The 23,012-nt window shown below is 39.3% G+C and overlaps 3 protein-coding genes across 3 annotated transcripts in view; 2 read left to right on the top strand and 1 right to left on the bottom strand.

Annotated features, from left to right (window-relative positions):
• Positions 1-2,016: 2,016 nt before the first annotated feature.
• LOC122667340 (sugar transport protein 5-like) lies at positions 2,017-3,226 on the top strand (the record flags this gene model as incomplete). The annotated part of the gene is made up of 2 exons (XM_043863600.1): positions 2,017-2,205; positions 2,702-3,226. Coding segments are annotated over 2 exons (642 nt in total), but the record flags the coding sequence as incomplete, so codon positions are not given.
• Positions 3,227-12,007: 8,781 nt separating this feature from the next.
• On the top strand, positions 12,008-12,798 carry LOC122669606. The gene is made up of 2 exons (XM_043866400.1): positions 12,008-12,274; positions 12,378-12,798. Exons 1-2 carry the CDS (start codon positions 12,062-12,064, stop codon positions 12,768-12,770), a joined length of 606 nt encoding a protein of 201 aa, XP_043722335.1. The 5' UTR covers positions 12,008-12,061; the 3' UTR covers positions 12,771-12,798.
• A 2,430-nt stretch (positions 12,799-15,228) lies between these two features.
• Positions 15,229-23,012, bottom strand: part of LOC122669600 (carbon catabolite repressor protein 4 homolog 1-like) — a 57,695-nt gene continuing 49,911 nt past the window's right edge. The window contains exons 11-13 of the mRNA XM_043866396.1: positions 22,560-22,671; positions 19,071-19,206; positions 15,229-15,885 (exon numbers count right to left, since the gene is read on the bottom strand). Coding sequence (XP_043722331.1) covers positions 15,710-15,885; positions 19,071-19,206; positions 22,560-22,671 — 424 coding nt within the window. The 3' untranslated portion in view covers positions 15,229-15,709. The remainder of the gene's footprint in view (positions 15,886-19,070; positions 19,207-22,559; positions 22,672-23,012) is intronic.

The following is a 23,012-nucleotide window of genomic DNA, read 5'->3' as shown; positions in this document are numbered from 1 at the left end:
TGCACCTTCTTCGTTGGAGCTGCCATCAATGGTGCTGCTGTTAATGTTGCAATGCTTATACTGGGCCGTATTTTGCTCAATCCAGATCGTCTACGGCCTGCCTGCCAGTAGCGGCCAGAGCAGCGCCCTGATGAGGCGTGGCACAATGACCGCCTTATCCCTGCCCGGTGCCTTGCCCGAGCGGGGGTAAGGCGGTCATTGCACCCCGCCTCATTAGTGCACTGCTATGGCCGCTACGGGCAGCAGGCCGTAGAGGATCAGGGTCCTATTTTGCTTGGATTTGGTGTTGCTTTCACTAACCAGGTGGGTGAACTTCAGCCTAAGTATATTATATTGGGCCAATTTAAATGGGCTTATGACCTGGGCCTTGGCTCTATTGTTCCTGAGAAATTCTATACTAGAGTAAAGAGGAGGAATCTATACAATGGCCACATATGAATTGGTATCCACCCGTGTCAAGCCAATTACCACACAAGAGGCAGTGTCTAATTTTTAACTGGTTTTTGGTTTCGATCGTTTGGTCCGATTCAGTTTCTATTAGTTTCACAAAACAACAAAAAAGCCAAACCAAAGTTGTACGAAAATGCTTTGGTTTAATAGGGTTCAATTTTGGATCAATGTTGACCGGTCCAATAGATTTGGGCTAGAAATTGACACCCCTGAGTGTCAAGGAAGAGAAAGAATGTCAGAAGATGTACATCATTTTCCCTTAAAATAATTATACTCATTTCAGCCCTCGCGTATTGGCATTAATACCCTTGGATGCCATTTTGAGATGTGTGATTTGAACTAGTGAGTTCTGTTCAAAGTGATTTCCGTATTAATACTTCAGGTTAATTTCCATACTGAAGGCAAATCCAGAGTATCTATCGGAGATGGCGCAATTTAAATGGCGTGGCGCGTTCAACATCGGGTTCTAGTTCTTCATTGGCATATATGAATTTGGCTATCCTCCAGCTGTTGTGGGAGCTGGAGGATCCAGCCTAGCCAAAACAGAGGTGTTTGGGTCATTTCACAAGTGGATCCCACCCTATGAAATGACCAAACCCCCCTGTTTTGGCTGGGCTGGATTCTCCAGCTCCCGCCATGGCTAGAGAAAGCCAGGTCCCATAGGTATGGTCTCAGCTATTGCGTTGAACTACAGCTCAGCTAGGCTCGAGTGGGGCTAGCGCCTCTCACTCGGTGTTGCAGTCTTACCTGCAATGATCATAACACTTGGTGCCTTACTCATCTCCGATAGGCCAAGCAGTCTTGTGCAGCATGGCAAGCTGGAAGAGGCCGAGCAATCACTACGCCGAGCTTGCGAGGAGTCAACTCAAATGTAAACCCCGAGCTGAGCGCCCTCATCAAGTTGACTGAAGCCATGAAAGCTGCAAGTCAAGAGCCTTGCAAGACCATACTTGAGAGGCAATATAGGCCCCACCTCGTAATGTCTGTGGCAATACGTTTCTTTCAGCAGCTTACAGGGATTAGTGTGATTAGGGCTGCAACAGGGTCGGGTTGGGCCGGCCTTTATAAAATCCTAACCCAACCCTAACTCCCTTTAGCTAGGCCCAGGCCCAACCCGACCCTGACTCAGGGCCAGAAAATCCCAACCCCGACCCGCCGTCAGGATCAGGCCGGGTTGACCGTAATTGGCTCTGATCATGGGGAGGGAGAAAGAAATGCATGGCCTGGAATGAGTCGAGGAAAACAATATCAATTTTACATAAAATAACACTAATAAAATATATTATATCACTTATTGTCTTCATATATAATATATTATATAAAAAAATATGGGTGACGTTTAAAGTTTATAATGTATATATAAATCAATATATATTTTATAATATAACTTAAATCAAGGTCGGGCCGGGTCAAGCTTAGCCCGAGGTCTTAATCCTAACCCGACCCAACCCTGACTCATGGTGAGAAATTTTCAACCCTGACCCGCCTTCAAGGCCAAATATCTCAGCCTAGGCCTTGTTCAGGCTCAGGGCGGGTTCAGGCCCACGGGGCCAAACTTGCACCTCTAATGTGATAGCGTTTTACGCATCGGTCCTCTTCCAATCAGTCGGCTTCGGCAGCGACGCAGCTCTCATGGCGTCTATAAGATTGGGGATGGTCAACCTCAGCTCCATTTTCATGTCAGCCGGTTTAGTGGACCGGTATGGTCGGAGAGTTCTGTTCTTGCAGGGTGGGACCCAGATGTTCCTTTGCCAGGTCAGCATTTTATTCTATTGACTGACATATTTGAACGGTATGCTAGCTTGACAGTGTGAGCCAACGTTAGGGTGAACTCAAAAAAAAAGGACCCGGTTAGCCCAAGCCCAAGCCCAAACCCAAACCATATCGATTCTAATTCGAATCCAATCAAATCTTGATCCGGATCGGAAGGAACCCTAGGAATTAGAGTCGGCAAGAAGTAAAGATTTCCACATATCCATGATTTGTTGGAGTTTTTTATTCAAAAGACTTGTAGATTTTGCTACAAGAGCTAAGTTCCACTGATTTTTTTGCTTTTTTATAAAATAATGAAAAAAAAAAGAGATTGAAGAGCATTCATGATCGATGAATCCGCATCAATCGGTATCAGGTCTACCAATTCGGCCAATTCTAATTTGATTTCAAAACCATGTGTACTACATTGTTTTAGTTGAATTTCAAGTCATCATAAATCTATCTATATCGACTTGTTTTGTTTACCCTTTTTGTGAAGGTGGTCGTGGCTTCTGTTCCAGGGACTCAGATAGGAGTCTCCGGGAACGAAACTTTGTCTAAAGACTATGCCGTCTTGCCATTGATGTTGATATGCGCATATGCAGCTGGATTTGGGTGGTCATGGGGACCCTTGAGCTGGCTCATACGAAGTGAGATATTTCCGTTGAAAATCCGGCCAACCAGCCAAAGTATAAGTGTTGCCGTGAACTTTGCTACAACCTTTGTGCTTGCACTGACCTTCTTGACAATTTTATGCCACTTCAAGTATGGAATTTTCTTGTTCTATTCCGGATGGATTGCAATAATGACCGTATTCATTGCTTTTTTCTTGCCTGAGACTAAAGGAGTCCCTCTTGAGTCCATGCACACAGTATGGGAGAATCACTGGTATTGGAAAAGGTTTGTTAAACGGAAATCAGCAGCGATGACATTGCCGAGACAAATGGATTGATTTTTGCATATCACATTCATGCAGCAATGTCAGATCATCAGTCTTTTTTTCTGAGCTAAATAAATTTAGTTCAAGTTAAAAAAATGTACCATTTGTACTTTGAAATGTTTTTAGATCTAATAAATTCTTTTATTTTCTAATTGACAACGGTGCCTTTTGTCAAAGCTCTTTCAATTTGATAAAAATAGCTACTATAATGTTAAAAGATCTTGTTGGGGTTCTATGCCGAAGCAACAATCCCACATCAAATGTGAGTAGTGCGATGTGAAAGATTATAAGAACTTCGGCACCCTCTCTTTAGTAGCTAGCTTTTTAAGGTCAATCAGGAACTTCATCCATTTCCTTGAGAATTATAACTCAACTCCTCACTACACTACCTGTCCTAGTCAAAGAGAACAGTTCACTGAATTTCGGTAAGCAAGTTACTTCTTCACCACAAAACCCACCAGCAGTTCTCATTTGAACAAAGATTAGATGATCAAAACAGCTGCGGGAATCGTATGCTAAACCCACCACTGATTTAAAACTAGTAACAGTTCAAGGAAACTGAAGAACAAAAAACACTCTGTACTTTTAAGGATGTAGAATTACTAGGAACAAAATTCTTCAGTGAAAACAGCTACAACCATACAAAACATATCCTGTTTAATCATGTTATTAGTTAGAAATTGTTTTAATAGAGTGCATAAATCAAATCAAAGACAGAATTAAAAAGTTCCCATGGCTACCTTCAATCAGTTCACTAAGTCTTGAGAATCTGACCATATATCTATATTGCTCTGTTAAACTTATTATAGTTCTATGATCTCTGCCTCTGGTGGATTCCTCCCTGTATAGCCATAATCCAAAACAACAAGACAAATTGTTTGATAATCAAAATTACCGCTGTCCAACCTACATCTTTTGTTTGGTGATCAAAACTGCCATCGGTATAAGAAGTGGATTACCACAAGTAGGCATTAAACGGTAATCAGACAAAGTACAAACAGGGGAATCAAACATAAATGGTGACCTTCCATCTAACATCAAACCATATATAACATCTAGAGATCCCTTATAGTATCAATTCTGGGGGGTTGAGCACACCATAGATCAATCTTACTAACAACCTTGTCTACGCAATATTTGACTAAACTTGAAGGAGACTTGAGTGATGAAGCAAGAAAGATGTCTTAATGTAGAAAAACAAAAACCTATAACAATGTAGAAAACAAATGGAAATCGCAAGCAATAATCACACACAAAGATTTATGTGGTTCAACGAGATTGCCAAAGTCGACAGTGAGATGGAACTGCTTCACTATCAATTGAATAGAGTTATAGTCTCTCGTCCTCACACTTCTTTCATATTGATTACAAAGACACAATAGATGTCAAGACACTTAATTTTCTTGGCTTCTGAAACTGCTAAGTCTTGCAAGAGATATGGATACGATACGTTTCAACACCTCCATCTGTTCTCCTACATGCTGCTATCCCTTTCAATTAACTCTTCTAGGCACTTCTCCTCAACATCCTCCATAGTTCATCTCCTCTCTGTTGTATAAAACCCTCAACAATTCACTCTTCAGACCATCAACAATTCATACTCTTCAGACTCTTAAGAACAGAATTGTTGAGTCCATGCCTTGTTGTGGACTTTGATTATGCTGATAATTCATGCTTTTGAGTAATATCTTCTCAGTATCAATTTTTTTTGTTGATAAGAGACCTCCCAATACCCAATAGCTAGTGGTAATCCACTCAGAATATAATTTCTTTTAATGAAAATGAAATTTCCTACACTTCCCATACCGATTATGGAAACAACAAAAAGCTTCCAATACTCTCTTTGTTTCAGAAGAGTCGCTAGTTCCTCAAAGCCAACAACGTCAACTTCCTCTTCCGGAGCTCTCCTTACCTTCCACGACCAGCCATCATTTAAAAGCGCCAAAATTCCTCCAGCTTCTAAAGTTTCAATCCCGAACTTCGATTTCTTAGCTAAAATCTTCTCAATCCTTCTACCAATGTCTTCCATTTGCTTCCCTAACTTACGTAAAAGGATGTTTAGGTTAACCCAAAAACCTTAGAACAACCTTTCTTCTGCAATTACTGAGCTAGAAAAAAACAATTAAAATGAAAAAAAAAAAGAAGAAGGATGATAATAGGGGCTTTAACTAGCCCAAGATTTATCAACAAACTCCATAGATAGAGGCAAAAGGATAAACAAAAGAAAAGGATAGATACATACAAAAAATTTTGAGATCCATCCAAGATCCACAAACTCTGTTTTCTTAATACAACAAAAATTAAAAGGAAAATACATAGAATGACTAAAAAAAGCTTATCTGTGCTTCAAAGTGAGATTCGTAGTTATTCCACCAATCTCTATCCCAAACAAAGCTGCATGATCTGAGTATTTTTCGCTGGATCTTTCATTTCAGCAGATTAGGGTTAGGACTGGTTCTGCACAAAAGCATCAGTCTCTAAAGATGGAGAAAGCAAATGTGGTCCTCTCATCCTCCTCTCCTTTTAAGTTTCTCCCTCCACCTTCCCCTATATCTCCGCTACTTTTCTCTCTCGTACTATACTCTTTGCTCGATTTGGTAGACTCGACACCTGTACATATGAAAATCGAACGGTCAGTTTTAAATTCGTTGAGTATTGTTTGTGATAGACGGTTGATCCCAGCAAATCAAGCCGGATGCCAGGCAAACCGAAACCGACCAAACCCACTTCGGTTTCAGAACAAAACTCTAGGTTTTTGGAGATTTTTGGAGGTGTTCTATCTTTGAAAATGGTAGATTCTCTACTTGTGTAGCAGTTAATTTTATTCAATGGTCTTTGAGATCATATGTTCACACTAGGATTTCTTGTTAGTGGCATTTTTTCTCGATGCTTTCTATTCATCTTAAATTAAAATATTTTTTTTTGGCGTGTCTTACCTGCAAGGATTTCTGTTAGAGCGACTATTTCGAAATGGACCCAGATCGATTTCCGTTGTGTTACATCTCTTCCTTTCATGTGATTGGTCTAAGCATATTTAGGTTCCTTGGGATTTAGAATGGAATATCTCTTCCTCCCTAACTTGCTCCAGCTTTGCTTCTCTCTTTTATGTGATAATTTTCGGGACAATTATCTCTCTAAATGGGTTTTTTTTTTGGGTATTTATTATTATCTGTTATTTTATTTGCCACCTTAAGAATAAGGTGGTTCATAATTTGTTAAACCTGACCTTTAGTGGGTTTTAAACAATATCTGAACTTGGTTATGTGATTTGAATATTTCTCCCTCCAATCCCCCTTTGCTTTCTGAAATGCCATATCCAAGTTGCTCATTTTTTGTGCTTTTGTTAGGTTTGAATGGAAAGTAGGGATCATCTCATTTTTTTTTTATTTTTTTTTTTTTTTTGCAGTTTCACATCTCAAGTTGGGAGAAAATCTTAGAGATTTTCAAGTATATGGTATCGAGGGCATAATCTTGTGAAGGAAACTACGTATTAAAATCCTCTACAGTGCAGGCATCTTGTGGTGCATTGCTGTGCGGAGCTGAAAGCTCGACACGTGTAAGAAGCTTCATCCAACGGTGCAAGCTCAGTGCAAGGCAGTTTTTTTTTCTTTCTTCTCGAGCCCGGCATTGTTGGATGTCGCAACTTCCACGTGTTGAGCTCTCAAGCATGCACTGCAGTGCACCGCAAGATTAGGGTACTACAAAGGATTTTTTTTTTGTCCAAGAAACTACATGGGTAGCGCAAGAGTTTGGTGGATCTAATTCTATTGGGCTGATTGGTAAACTTGCATTATGAGCTATTATCTCTCATTATGGGAGGTGGGGCGGAAAGGAACTTCAGGCGTTTCCGTAACAACACTAGTACAAAGTCATTAATTTTTTTGGATATGAAGGCAAATGTTTTGGATCGATGTAGCTCTCTATCCTTATCAAGATTTAAATCCTCTCCAATCCCCAATGGTGCAGTTTGGGTTGGAGAGGTCAACACCTGGCAGTCTAGACATATTCCAACTGTCCGAACATTGACTTGATGTTTTTTTTTTCTCTCAAGTTAGGCACAGTTGGATGTTCGAGCTGCTTGGTGTCGATAACTTCGGATCTTTATCACCTCTAGTTGGCTGCCCGGCCCAGTTCCCCAGTTTCTCTAACAAAAGGGGGCTGAAATGATCTCTCTATCCATGCCCAAACACTCTGCCTAGGTGGGGTCCACCATCCCCCTATTAGAGGAACTGGAGAACTGGGCCGATCAGCAAACTGGAGGAGATAATTTTCCCGATACCTTCACCCCGCACCGCACTTCACTTTTTAAAAGTAGAGAAAGAGAGGAATATGTTTTTGGTGGAGAAGTGGGGAATGTACTTCACTTTTTTAACTTCTTATTATTATTTTTTCTTTTCTTCTTCTAAATTAATATGTCTATTATCATTTTCTTTCCAATCCTATAATCACAATGCCAAGGAGATTGCCCTTCTTATTTCATTGTCCATTCCAAACCTATAATTTGAGTCCGGATAAGCTACCCACATGGGGACGGGTGGAGATAGACCTGAACCCTCCGTGGGTCCCACACCCCCAAGGAGGGTTCAGATCTTTCGCCACCCGTCCCCATATGGGTAGCAGATCTGAACACAATCCACCTATTTCTTCGATATTTCTATTCATAATGATTAACGCAAGAGTTGGATGGAGAGAATAAAAGTGTTAGACATGGACTTCATGTTTATCTATGCCAAGTAATTCAATTAAAAACCCAAATAAAGCCCAAAAGACACTTCTGATTATTGGATTTAGATATTTTATTCTTAAAAGCTAGCCACAGAGAAGACTAGGGTGGCCCGAATCTGCCCTAATTCACCCTGAGCCCGAATAAGGTCTAAGCTGAGATACCTTGGCCCTAAGGGCGGATCAAGGTTGATAATTTCTAATCCTGAGTCAGGGCTTGGCTAGGCCAAGGCTGAGGTTGTGGGCTGAGCTTGGCTCGGCTCTGAGGGCGGATCAGGGTTGGATTTTTCAGGTCTTGAGTCAAAGTCGGATCAGACCTACACCTAGCTAAGGGGGCTTAGGATTGAGCTAGAGTTTTAAAAAACCGACCCATCATAGTAGTCCTTCATATTGAATTACTCACATCCGATATGGAATCCTTGTTTTGCGTGGAATCTCAATAGTCTCTTCCTCCACACATTAACACACTTTAGAATTGAGATCTTCCCCTAACAATTCAGAAGAGGATGTCCAACCAAATCTTTATAAACCTTCACATCAGACTACTCACATCGTTGCTTTTGTGTGAAATCCCAACACTGATTTCACAAAAGATATTAAATGAGAAAGCAAAAACCGATTCATATACATGTCATGTCATTAAAACCTTACACCTAATAAACGTTCAGTTGGCCAACCTACAAAAAAAATTTTGCAACTCAAAAATGTTAGATTACCACATGCAGGTGATGAATAAGTGATTCCAATTGTTAGGCTATAAAGTCATCAAGAAATGAACAAAACCTATCAACTAAAATTTTAATAAAAGAGTCGGTGAAGACACAAGTGATTATCACCCTTCAATTCATGAAGCTTTTAAAGCTGTATTTTGTTGGTACGTCCGTTTCTTTAGGGTTGCCATAATAACAAAGGATCAATATTTATGGCCCTTAACTTCAAATTTGGTTACCCTCCAAATATATTTTCCAAAAAAGAGAGTCCTTGACCACTGGGTCCCACCTTTGTTAAGTTTAAACTTCTTGTCAACTTCATTCTTCCATTGAAAATCATTCCCTATGTACAAAGACCTAATTATACACATTACCTTGGTAAGGAGTAAGGACCAATTCAATATGTGGGTTCCATTCCCTCTCCTTAAAATAAGTTATGTTGTAAGATGTGGGTAGACCACTTTTAATGAGGTTATAAAAGAAAATAAGAGAATTTCAAGGGTGTTTCTATAAACAATGTTGGAGAGACTTTGAGTAGCTGAGAGCATTTAACAGAAACCGGTGGTGGTGTGAGTCATGAAGGTGTTGCAGAAAGCGAGGTTTGTCAATGCTCATCTCAATTCTATCATCCTTTGAATTCTAACATTTAATAGAATTCAAGTTGAGTTAATGTAGGCTGGTAGAGATCAACCCCAACCACAATGATTCTCTCTCTCTCTCTCTCAATTTCACACTAGAATTTTAAATTCTTGGGGACCTAGTAATATATTTTGTTTTCACCATCAAAAAAAAATAAAAAAATAAAAAAAATTTGTCACCTGTTAAGCGTATTTGGAGGCTTCTCTGAAAAATTATCTCCTTCAATTTCCTGCCCTATCAGTTCCCCAATTCTCTAATAGGGAGATGGTAGACTCCACCCAGGCAGGGGTGGTTATTTCAACCCCCCATTGTTAGAGGAACTGGGGAACTGAGCCGGATAGAAAACTAGAGAAGATAAAGATTCGAGGGTTCCCGAGCTCTATTTAATCTGGTAGGTGATGCTTCTAGGCTCTCTTGAGTTTATGTACGATGAGGATCATGTCTTTCTTCAAAATAAATTTACTAATTAAAACCATAAATTTATTAATTTTAGATAATTAAATTTCTAAAAATGGTTATTAAAACTTTTTCCTTAAATAATCTAAATGCCTTCTTTAGTTAACCGACCTAAAGATTTTTGGTGTTTCAACAACCCCATTTGCTCACTTCGGTATAAGAAAGAGACGAATGCATTCATGTTAAGTACAAGTCTGCCAAACATGAGATACGTGGAGAGGTTTTCCACCATACTTGAGTGCAATCTCTCATCAATAGGTATCGTGGAAAGGTTCGTGTATAAGGAAAATTTAATTTGGAGAAAGCCAGATTTGTGATAGAATACAGACATAAAATACAACAACATGGAGATCATATTCGCATTCAATTCAATATAGAGATTAGTGTTTAGGCATACTTGAAATGCACGAGCATGCTCTTGTCTGTGATGGCTGTTGGTCTTGTTTATCCTCTTCTCCAAATCTAGAGTTTTTTCATCATATAATTTCGATAATATATAGAGTGAGGGACAGGGACCAATCCTATAAAGGAAAACAAAATCTTCTTCCTCAAAAGAACAAAGGGGGGGGGGGGGGGGGGGGGGGGGGGGGGGGGGGGGGGGGGGGGGGGGGGGGGGGGGGGGGGGGGGGGGGGGGGGGGGGGGGGGGGGGGGGGGGGGGGGGGGGGGGGGGGGGGGGGGGGGGGGGGGGGGGGGGGGGGGGGGGGGGGCGAGGGGGGGGGGGGGGGGGGGGGGGGGGGGGGGGGGGGGGGGGGGGGGGGGGGGGGGGGGGGGGGGGGGGGGGGGGGGGGGGGGGGGGGGGGGGCGGTTGGCCGGTCAACAAAATCGGTGTGACCTATTGGATCAATTAATTATTTCAATGGGATTGTGAGTCGATTCAGCCATTTTTTGTGGCTGAGTCATCAGGTTGAGTTGGTGAACTGGGCCGGTTTTAGACAGTTGTGACTCATGAAGTCATGAAACAAATACTTGTAGTAGTTACTATTGAGAAGGGTACCTTTTCCTTTGGGTTGGTGGTCAAGCCGTCAAAGATGATGAAAGCAAAGAAGAAACATTGAACGGTTTAAAGACTTCAGACTTACAAGTTACAACCATTCATTTTGGCTTCGAAATGAAAATAGGTATTTTGGTGACACGGCTTTTTGTTATAGGAATATCAGTAATTGAGGGGAGAGAGAGAGAGAGAGAGAGAGAGAGAGACTTTAATTCAATTGAAGGGCCATGGGGGTTGTGGTTGTTTTAATAAGTAGAGGATTAAAGGTACAAAGAGCTTTTAAAGTGTTAGTTCTCTAGGTGACCAAATTGAGGAAGTTGGAGTTATTGAAGAGCGATAGGCATTTAATCATTATTCAACTGTATTCAATCTCCCCCATTTAATATCTTTTTCAGCCTCTCTCTCTTTCTCTCTCTGGTTGAAGGTCACAGCCTGTAATAACGGTTAGAGTTTAGGGTTTAAGCACAAGGTTGTTTAAAACAATACACCCTGCATATCAAATTTTGAAATATATAAACAGGTTGTTGCATGTCTTCGGTTAATATTTATAGGAAAGACTAGGGTTTTAGGTTAGATGGGCATTATCAAGTGGGGTCTCCACAGTCTGATTCTTTATTCAAGTAGACTTATATTAGAATATATATTAGGGTTATAGAATATACCCAACAATAACTCACTCAAGACCGATTCGGCTTGACTCAGCTCTCATCTTCTCATGCATGCCTTGGGGTTTGATGTCTTGTATTTTGTTGTTATGTGCCTAACGAGATCCACTTTAGTGTATGGACGCTAGATTAGGCCAGCCTACTATGGGAAAGGTTAAAGGGTTTGATTTAATGTGTTCCATCAACTTCAGAGCTTTTGGCGTATCAGTCAAATACCTAACATCCGTCACTTGCATTAATATGGTAATTCTGGGAGGAGGATTTTTTTTACGGCTATGTGGGTATTTCGATATATTTTTTGTATAAGATTTCGCTATATATTTGTAGCAAACTCTATATACAATCTGATAAAGGTATGAGGACGAGCGACTGTAACCATATTCTTTACTGCAATATAGACAATCTTATTGATAAATCCTTGTGTTCTTTGTGTGGTTGTTTATTTGCAATTTCTATTCTTTACTGCATGCTTATAGGTTTCGTTTTTTACACTACCATCCTAGTTTAAAGAGCGGCTTGAGGTTGATGGAAAACTAGATTAGCTAAAGTTGGAAGAGAAAAAGTTCCACAAAAGGTGGGTCCTTATTAATGTCTACTAAATTTGCTCCATTAAATTCTCACTCGTAGTTATTTGCCTGCAGTTATCTATATAAACACCATCAGTTCACTATTCGATCAAACCAAAGAGTTGCAGAGAGAGATAGAGAGAGAGAGAGAGAGAGTTTGTATCTATTCATGGTTTCTTTTCAATCACCAGTTTCTCCGAATCAAAGAAAAATGATTCCTCAGTTTGAGAATTCATCAAAGAAGAGGAGATGGGAAGAGACAGAAGAAGCCAAAGAGGATCTCGATAATCATTCAAAAACACCCTCAAAGGAGTTAGGCATTGAGCTCCACCTGGAACAGAAGCCCTTGCCTTTGGAGTGGCAACGATGCCTCGATATCCAGGTAATAAGATCTTTAAATGCCAAAAGTGGAAATAAACCATTTTTCAACTTTAATGCTTTTATTTATTCTCTCTCTCTCTCTCTCTCTCTTTAAAACTTTGCAGTCTGGGGAGATACACTTCTACAACACTAGGACCCAGAAAAGAACCTCAGAGGATCCAAGACAAAACCCAGATGAAAATGGTTCAAGTAGTCCCAAACATATGAGCTTAGACTTGGAACTCAACCTCCCAAACGAATCATCATCATTCAAGACCCATACTTCAGATCATAATTGGGCCAAACAAGAACCGGTTCGTAGATCGATGGGTTCGGAACTATCCTTGGAGCCGGACCAGTCAGAGATGGTGGCAACAGTGTGTCACCGGTGTCATATGTTGGTTATGTTATGCAAGTCGTCACCTGCATGCCCTAGCTGCAAGTTCATGCACCCACCAGACCAAGGCACTCCAACTCTATTCAAAAGGCATAGGATCTTGTGTTGTAAGCAGGACTAAGGATTATTAATGTTGGTTTTTCCAACTCTATAGGTTTTTTAATTATAAGGGTCTAAATTAAGTAGTCATTAATCTATCTTTCTCTAACCCACCAGCACTGCAGCACAAAAGAAAGAAAAACAAAATGGAGATTAATACAATAGAAATTAATAATACTATATATAGGATATAAATATTGATTAATGTTTGTTTTAAGTGAGTGTAATTCGTTCCATTCTCAACTACTACTATGGTCTATAAATGGTGGTGTAAAATGTAAGTATACGTTACGTACGTGCAGCATTAAGCAATGGATCTGTTGAGTTGCTTAACTAAAAGCAAAGGTTCCAGGTAAACAAGAATTTCACTTTTGATTCTTGTGTTTTGGTGGGCTTTTGATAAGTTTTCTTATGGGTGTTATGTAAAGGGCGTCGTATCTTGTGCACAAGCCTTCCGCTACTCTAGGGTTTGGAGAGGGTTATTATGTATATAGCATTTACGTGGCTTCAACATTTTTTTTGTTAAACCATTCAAAAGCCGGCCAATTAAAGAATTGGGGCTTCAATTTGAATTACGTTTAGGCCGAGATTAGGTTTTTCTGATTTAAAATTTACCAAAATATGCATTCATGAAACTACTCTTTAAAGCTAGTGAAGATTTCCTCGTGGACCCTGAGAAAAAGCCACCAATGCAGACGCTGAACAAGGAATCTTAAAACTAGGTTTCTCAATACTGTGGGATTCATCATTCGTGGGTAAATTGGATTAATAATTAATTTTGTTTGGATTAATATACCCGCACCCTTGTATTGGTGGCATTCTCTACACCCACACACAAACCCCATTTTTTTTGGTAAGCAAATTTCACTAAAGGACAAACCAGTACATGAGGTTCCCATTACAACGGTATTTGGAGAGATTCATAATGTACGCAGCCTTACCCTCGCTTCACAGAGGGTAAGCAAACTTAGCTATAAGAAAGAAAAGTAACTACAATGAAGATGTAGGAACCACCCAGGGGAATCTTTTTCAAAAACTTTATTGGCCTAACAAAGAGTTGGCACGGAGTACATATGATCTAGAAGTATAAGTAATATTTACATAGCTAAAAAGAGCTTTTTAAAAATTTTGTTTGCAATAGTAAAGGGAGAAGCTGCCAATGATGAAAGCTTGAGTCATTCAAAAGAGCATTTACTACCAAGCACAGTCACTGTAGATAGTAGCAGGTATGAAAATGGATAGAAGCAAGTTAGAACAGTGATAGCACAGATTTGTTTATTTATTGAGAAAGGATATCCCTCTCCCACACCAAGTCTTTTTTTTTTTTCGCAGAGAAGTGTTTATTGGGATTTAAGGCCCAAATTCTATAAATATGTCCACATCATTATTCATTATCTAGCTATGTGTTCATTTTTGTACTTCTTTGGTTTCTCCGTAATATAATGTTCTGAATGTTATTTAAAATGTCCAACCAACTTCTTCATTTTTTTGGTAAATATGTCCAACCAACTTCAAGAACACTGACATTTGAAAAAACAAAAGCATGAAAAAAATCCTATGAATGGATAGGCTTTATAATTGAAATAAACAATCAAATTTGATATGTAACTTATTCCCAAAACTATATCTATCATACGGTTATAATGACCAAATTTATTGTGAGGGGGGGGTGGGGGGGTGTTGCAGTGGTTACAAGGTTAGAGTCCAAGAGAAATAGCTGCAACAAACATGTCGGGGGTGCAGCCATTTTTCTTCGTTTTCTGCTTCAGACAATGATTCGTCAAATTGCAAATTTTCATTGCTTTGGGCAAAATTGACTCACATAATACGCTCGCCATATTTGGGCTTTAATCAAAGAAATGGTTGTGAAATCTTCTATCACATGGACCTATCCATGATTGTTAGTAGTTGAAATTTAATCAATGAGATTGTTGTGAGATCTTCTATCACATGGCCCTACCCCTTCCCATGTGCGTTCATGTCTGCATGTGTCAATGCTAGCAATTCACTAATACTGATGACCCTTAAGGGACCCTGTTATTTATCACATACAATCTTAATTGGAGCTTACCAGGATAGAGGAACAATGCACTTGTCTGGTCACTTAATGGGTCTGTCGTAATACGGCATGATCTTAATCTACCAACAATTTACCCAATCTGTACCCACCATAAAGAGGTCGGATCCAGATTGGATTTGGCTCAAGAACTAAAAATTTTTGGCAGATATGGCAGTGCACATAGCAACCTGGGAGATATTAGTGAAGAGGAGCGTTTGGTGCTACTGTTTTGTCGGATTTCATCACATAGGATCTACAGAAATTAGATTGCAACTGCACTGACACCACAAACAATATCTAAGCAATCACAAATTCAGGTTAGCATACGCTAGAAGTAGATTTCAGCCTGAATTAGAAATACTGCTATTCTATTAAGATCCATTCAAAATCACATTCACTGGAAGCATCAGAAAAAATCACATCCACTGGCCACTTCCATTTCCTTACATTCAAACACATCTTACAGTACATTAAAAGAAATATAAGATGGGGGTATGAAGTTGACCTGATGTTTGGCCTAGAAAGATTCATGGTCGGTGCCATTTCTAATTTTGTCAGGAAGAAGCCATGCACCAATCTGTAAACACATCATCACCACCATCCATCCCTTCTAAAGTCTGTGTCTTCTCTTTTCATTTGAAGAACTAGTGTTTCTACGATTTTAGCCATAACTTGAACCCAAAAAAACGAAAAAGTAATCATTATTACTGTTGTCACTCATATCATCCAATGGCAGTTGTCTAAACCAATTCAAAGAATATCCTGTATCTCAGCCAGCAAGAAAATAACTTGCCTGCTAAGAAATCAATCATTTGAAAACTCAGTGATCTTCACTCAAAACCTGCACCTCACCCTTTACACTCAGATCGACACTAATCAATCACCAGCTCAAATTTTCACTCTCACCATAGGGTCTCAGGAAGCTCAACTTCTTTCTCCCTGCAGAATGACTTGAAACTAAATTTTGCCATGAGTGCAATATGGTCTGATGACCACTCTGGTGATGGAAGTGCTGTATATTTTGTTACAGACTCCAAATCAAGAAGCTCCAAAAGACCTTCAACCTTCAAACTGTCAGCTGTTTTATGAATCAAGACAATATATTAATCAATGAAACATGGAGCAGCAAGTCAGAAGAACTAGCTATCAAGTTAATAGTGGATAAATGAAACTTATAGTACATCTGTTTGGTTGTTTCAAAGCAAAAGAGTGCAATCATACACTCCATAACCCAGGTATTATAGTTGTGATTAGCTGTGTAGGTTATTCAAATCAACTGACTAAAAACAATATCCACTTGCAGGAAAAGGGTGCGCAATCATTGGAGGTAACTCATTTTCTCCATTTAGAGATCATTTTTTTTTGTAGACCTTTTTCTTCTCACCCACCCCCCCCCCTCCCCCCCCCACAAAAAAAAAACACTTTTGCTTTCTTTCCATTGAAATCAAATGTTGTAAATTGTGTGAAGACCAGATAGTACATTCCTTTCTTTCAAAGAGAAGCAGCACCTAAGTTCTAAATCAGATGAATTTGCTTTCCAATGTTGACAAAACACCTAAGCAATCCTAGGTAATGGAGTAATTGGCAGTGCCTGGATACAACAGGCCAAATGATGGCCTAGTACTCCCATGCTCCTTATTACCTGGAATATATTGAAGCCAAATGAAGGCTAGGGTTTATATTAATATATACATAGATAAAAACAAGTGAAAGAGCATCTAATGCTAGTCAATTTTCCTTGCATAAACTGATAGTGTAACCCACATGAAACGATAGGTATAGTGTCATACAACACAACTAAGTGAAACAATGAGACAATATCTATATTTACATTTTTATGGGTGTTAAAGTGTACCGTAGGATAGTGTAACATGGGATAATGTTGAGCTGTAATTAGTTAAGTATTTCAGTTTATTATTTCCCTCATTGTAATTTTTACTTCTTTTGTAATTATAGACTCTTAGTAGGTGATGCAGGGCATTCAGCCATCCTGCGGGCACAAATCTGGCCTTGGGCTGGGCCTAGTAGGCTAGGCCTGGGTGAATTAAACCCAGTGGTTCTGCCTTTTTCATTTTCCTAGGCAAGTATTTACTCTTACTATGTGTCTTGTCAATTTCCTAAGTGGAGTTATGAGGTTGTTCATGCTCCTGGGCATTGGTTATTAGTCGTTAAGAGTCTTTTCGTTTTTCCAAGTAACTTTCTTGGTTGTAGTTCCCTATGTCTTGAGGATGTTATCTATGACTAGGTTTTAGTTTCTAGGTGTTGAAAATCCAAAAGTCTATTTAATGTAAGTTGATGTATCCCAAGGGCTTTTAATGCCTCCCCCCCCTCTATATAATGAAACCATGGGCTGTTTTCTGGAACACCAGATTTTGAAGACAAAGAACTCTTGTAAGATTTAGCTTGTGGACTCAAGTGGGCTGTGAATTCAGCAATGATATCCAAGGTGGATCTCCTTGGTGGGGCTCTAGTGGACTCTAGCAGCCAAAACTATCTACCTCCATCAATTATCATCATCATCAACCACCATCATCCATCTCCATCTTCATCATCAAACTAAAAGGTCCACATCTAGTGGCCTATAACTTTCCGGTTCTCAACCAGTTGTTGAAACACGTTAAAATCTAAACCGCCATCTGAAAAGAAGAATGCATCGATAAAAGCAAAAGAGGCATGGGCTAAGTTGAAACAACAATAAAAAACTCAGCCTTATCCCAACTTAATGGGGTCGGCTACATGGATCCAAACAAAACAAGGTAGGGAAAACTGAGGTCTAAACAAAACAAAAAGGGGGGGGGGGATAAAGAGATGAGAAAAGAGGGATGAAAAATGAGATGATAAATGAAAAAAAAAAGGAAAATGACAGATGAAAGTAAGAGGAAAGAGGCACAATCCAGCAAGTCAGGAGAATCTCAGCTAAATGGGGTCTGCTACATGGATCATTGCCCTCCAATAGGCTCTATTCGACGTCATACTTGGAACAAGACTTAGACTATGCATGTCCTTCCTCACAACTTCTCCTATGGTCATTTTAGGCCTACCCCTATCTCTTTTAGCTCCTTCAATTGGGATCATATCACTCCTCCTTACTAAGGTGTCCCTAGGCCTCCATTGAACATGACCATACCACCTCAAACGACTCTCTCGGAGCTTGTCATTGATCATGGCACCTCCCAAGTCAGCTCTAATACGATCAAGACCATACCACCTCAAACCCTTGCACTTGTGTAGCCAAGTATTGAAGCAAGATAGGGTTTTCCTGAGCCGTTGCTACGGTCAAAAATCACTAGTGACTGAGTAAACACTGAAGTCAGTTTGATCATTACTCCGTGGATGTAGGCACACTGCCGAACCATGTAAACCCTGTGTTATTATGGTTTGTTTATCTTTGTTTGGATATTGGAGTGTTATGGTGATGACATAATGGGTGTGCATCTCCCGATTGGCCTGATTAATTGTGGTTGCGAATTAGGACACATAAAATTATAGACTAGTAAAATTAAGGTGTCCCAGCCAATTGGTGTTTGTGCCAGTGATCTCAGCATTTGTGTTTGTGAGACAACGACATCAGTTTGTGTACAACTATGTGTGTAAGTGCCAATTGTGAGTGTCGTTACAACATTATTGTTTGAGATATTGCCATCAATGTTGGGAATACCAAGGGTGTGTTATAAAAAGTGTTGGGGGAAATTTTGGAGAATTTTTGTAGACACTGAGTCACCCTCCCCTCCCCTCTTAGTGTCAACCTGGGAAATATCAAATGGATATCTAATTTGAAGGTCTAGCTTCCAAACTTCTCAGGACAACTTTTTAGAAACCAATAGAATGACTATTTGTGGAACCTAAGTGCAACAACTTAGGTTTATTTTCTACTTCTTTTTATCTGATTATTGGTGACCCTTCATAATTCGCTGCAGTTCTCACATGAAAATCAGAAGTTAGTTCCTCCAAACCAGATCCCATATCAAATCAAATGTAGTTTTGTTCTGGTTGATGTCGGAACTTCACTGTCCTACATAGGGATTTTTTTCCTTCCGGGAGTTGGAGGAGGGGGGGGGGGGGAGGGGGAAAGGGTTTTGAGCTTTTGGCCTTTAGTATCCCTGCTTGGGCCCCACTCAGGCCTCGTGTAGCTGTTCACATTTCTTATTTTCCCCACCCAACTGGTTCAGTTTATTTTTAATAAAAACCTTCAACTACCAATAAAGATAAGAAAATAACAAAATGAGAACAATTCAAAAATTTATTGATAAATTATTCGCATACCTGTGTAGAAAATGTAATCCAAGGTTCCTCTGAATTGCGGAGAGAAATGAGTGAATGTAGGCTCATGGGTTTTAGGGTCTATGTTTCTCCATTGCTGCTCTAAGAACATGCCACTAGCACTTGCATATGCACTCATCTGGTATAGAACCCTCTTTTGATTAGAGATTTGAAAAGAAACAATAAAAAAACTAAGAGCTTTGAGCATGGTAGTGACAAATCAAAGCAAAGAATTGTGAACACCATGAGGTATAACACTACAAGCCATAATAGGTACAACAGATCTTTGGATTATCTAGCTTTTTACCTGAAAGTAAATTATGGTAAGAGAGAATAAAATTACACTGCCAAACTGTCTAACCCCCCACCCCCACCCCAAATACCAAGCTCAAATTTTGAATTTCTAATTAGGAAACATAGAAGGTGCTACAGGGGAAAATCCTTAGAGTCTTACTTCAAGCTAAATCACTACTTTAACGCTATGCCCGTTGTACAGACAATAAGGAAAAATAACAAAATATGATAGAAAGTTGTTTGGGTTGTTTTTGTTTCCCCAAAAACTGGCCTTGGTTGAGTGTTTAGAAATTTCTCACATCAATTTCAGTGTTTTGCACACTTTCCTGTCAAAGCATTCACCAAATCCAACTGAAATATTGGTTGGAGACACTTGGATGTCACGAATTTTCCCTAGGAATATGATGTAGGAGGTTTAAGAAGCTTCTTTCCAGGATCAGTTGAGGATATCCAGAATCAAGAGAGGAAGGTTGAGATGAGTCAAATTTGTGTCAATCTAAATTAGGATTGATTTGATAACCAAGGAAGCTGGTGTCTTGGATGTTGATGGAAGATTGAAGCTGAAGAGAGGAGGCAAGAATTGGGCAGATTGAGGACTCAGAAGGAATGGCCGCATGTAGCCAAAGTATCAATTAAAGCAGAGTATCAAAGACGATGCTTAATTCTCAGTTCCAGTTCCCTGTTCCAGCTGAATTTCTTCATGGAAAGTGTACTTTTGGCATCTCCTACCAGTCAAAGTCCAAATCAAGTTGATTTCTGAGTCAAAGCTCCATGCAACTCCTAGAAAAAGTAGGGGTTATGCCACTTCTGAAACGAGATCACTGTGCTGTTATCTATTTCAGTTATTTCATAGTCTATTTATTTGCATGTGTTGTTTAAAGTGTTTCCAAAATCCAATCAGATCTCTTGAGTTTCAGTTTTAGTGAGAGTATGCATTTACATATTTCAGGTCCGTAATTAAGGCCCAAAACAAGGCATTGTGGGCTTGTGGCAGTCAAGGAATTAGACAAGAATAAGTTATTCCGGTTTCAGATTTTCAGCATTTCTTCAACTCCTGAGTTTTCAATCCAGAAAACTCTAATGCAAGTGGCTTCTTTTTTTTTCTTTTTTGTTTTATTATCCTAACTAAATTTGTTTTTCCTTTCCCTCATTGTCCCAAAAAACCAAAAAAAAAATCATAAAGGGCAAAGAGCTGTGCAAGGCATAAGAACAACTGGATGCATTAAGCATAAGCATCAAACCACGAGGCTTATACTTCATGGTTGCTGATCTCTTCCAAGAAGCCCGTCTTGGCTACCCAAATAATTGGATGTGGCTCATGTGGTAAGGAAGGGCATGCTACTGTGCATGGTACATGTAGTGATCAACATGGGAGCCTCAGTTACATCCCTCACCAGAAAAGTGTCATACCAAAAAAGAAAAGAAAAAAAAAATGGGGCAGGTATACTAGTAGTATTATGTAAAATCTACCACCATACGGCTTAGAGAAATTGGTAGTTATACATCGGAAAAGAAAGAAAAGAAAAAGCTTAAAAGCAGAAAGTCGAGAGAAGTAAAGATAAAAATGAATTTAAAGGATGCATACAAAATGCCTCAACTAAGAACCATCCGTTCTTCCTTCCACATATCTATAAACAAACAATGTTGTATATATTATTCTCAAGGTACTAAAACTCGGAACTCAGTCCCTTTAAAAACCGAGTGGAGTCGAGATCTCGCCAAGTTGGTGCATATTTTTTTTTTCGACTCGAAGCCTCAACTCGGTGGGTTTTAGACCTAGTTTGGGTCTGAAACTTGGCATTCAGCCTATTTTAGGCCATTTAAACACAATGGCACTATCAGATTTTGCAAAAACAAAGTCCAAATAGGAGTTATGTACCGGTCAAACTTAATTTGGTGTACACGAATGCTGTCAAAATCGCTCTGAATGAAAATATTTTCTTGGACATCAAAACAAATGAATATTTTACCGCACTTTTGGTTTTTAGCAATGTTTTACCATATTAAGATTTATGGAATTTTTAGATTTGAGAAAAACCCCAGCATTAGAAAGTTGAAAATTGCACCTACCGCCAAAAATCCAGTTTTTGTTCTTGAACTGGGGGGTTGACTTTTTTTCCTTTTGGAATTTGATTTTTTAACTATTTTTATTGGATTCAAATAGGAGGGTATTCGCTTATTTATGAATAATATCTTAAGTAAATGAAATACAAATACAAAAACATACAAAGGAGTTTGGGTCGAGATTCTAGAGATCTCGAGAACTCAGAGACATCTCGGCGAGATCTCGAGATCTCGGTCGAGTTGTTGCACTTTTGCAACTCGTTTGCCAACTCGTCTCGGTTTCTCAAAAAACTGAGAAACTCGCCGAGATCTCGGCGAGATCTCGCAAGTTCTCGAACTATGATTATTCTATCTCATACAATGACAGAAATCACAGATTCCAACTCCAAAAATGGTCACAAAATAAGTCAAATATATTGCAGAGTTGCTGCTCCAAAATCCTTCAACATATCAAACAAACTCTTAATGTGAACATATTGAATCCTTCTCATTAACAGAAATCTTCTCTTGCTTATTTGGGTGGTGCAGGGGAAGGGGGAGAGAAGTGAATATAACCTTTTAAAGAGTTTAAGTAACAGAGTAGGTTTTAAACATAATAAATGAAGTGTTAGACTCTTAGTATAAACAAATAAGAAAGATATATGAAAGGATATGAATTTTAAGCCTCAAACATGGAAGGACACCCCTACATAAATTATTTAATGAGGTTCCCACCTCAATAAGGTAATAAATTGAGAATGAACTCAAGGTAAGCTTCCCAAGCATAAGCTTCACACACCCTTTATAAGAAGCGCCTAGAATAAGAAAGGTATCATCAAAATCATCGTTGATTTCTGTGTTTATAGTTGTAATGGGAACTACGTGTCTGATGAAGTGACTGATATTTCTTTGTGTATAGAAAGACTTGAGTTCAAGCCTTACAAAGCTCTTTCAGCTTCACCTTGAGCAGAGATGATAAATAACAGTTTACCCAAAGCAAAAAAGCTACTTTTTAACCAAAACAGTGTCTATAGAATGGGAATTAAGGGGTGACACTTGAGCCTTTCCTCATGCACCGAGTACTTGTGCAGAGACTCCAAGATATGGGGACTACAACAATTTGTGATCTCCACGGGAAGAGAAGAGCAACTTTACCAAGTGCAATGAGTGCTTAAACACAAGATGTTGAAATACGCCATAAGGGTCTTCTGCCATATCCTGATGATCAGAATCAACTTTGCCCATAACTAGAAGATTATAAGGAGCACTGTAGTAAACAACGACAGAAACACAACTTTATAAATATTAGTTTAGGAAAGGACCTAGAAATAGATGACATACTAACGTAAGAAAGCAGTTGAAGTTTTCGACTTAGAAGATGGCAAAAGATGTAATTATTTTCTGAAAAACAGCTGAAGAGCCTTTACTATTGAGAATGGTAAGATGTAAGATGCATTTTGGTTTCACAATTGGATAATATTGGGGTAGCAAGTAGATATAGCAGCAATATGTGTGCAGACAGGAATATTTTTTCTAACTTCAGTATAGCGCCCGACATCCTTGACCTTTGGATAAATACATGACTTCACTCCAACATAAATATATTAC

This window comes from Telopea speciosissima, chromosome 7 (assembly GCF_018873765.1).
Source record: "Telopea speciosissima isolate NSW1024214 ecotype Mountain lineage chromosome 7, Tspe_v1, whole genome shotgun sequence".
NCBI lineage: Eukaryota > Viridiplantae > Streptophyta > Magnoliopsida > Proteales > Proteaceae > Telopea > Telopea speciosissima.
This window is presented reverse-complemented; position numbering and strand designations above follow the sequence as displayed.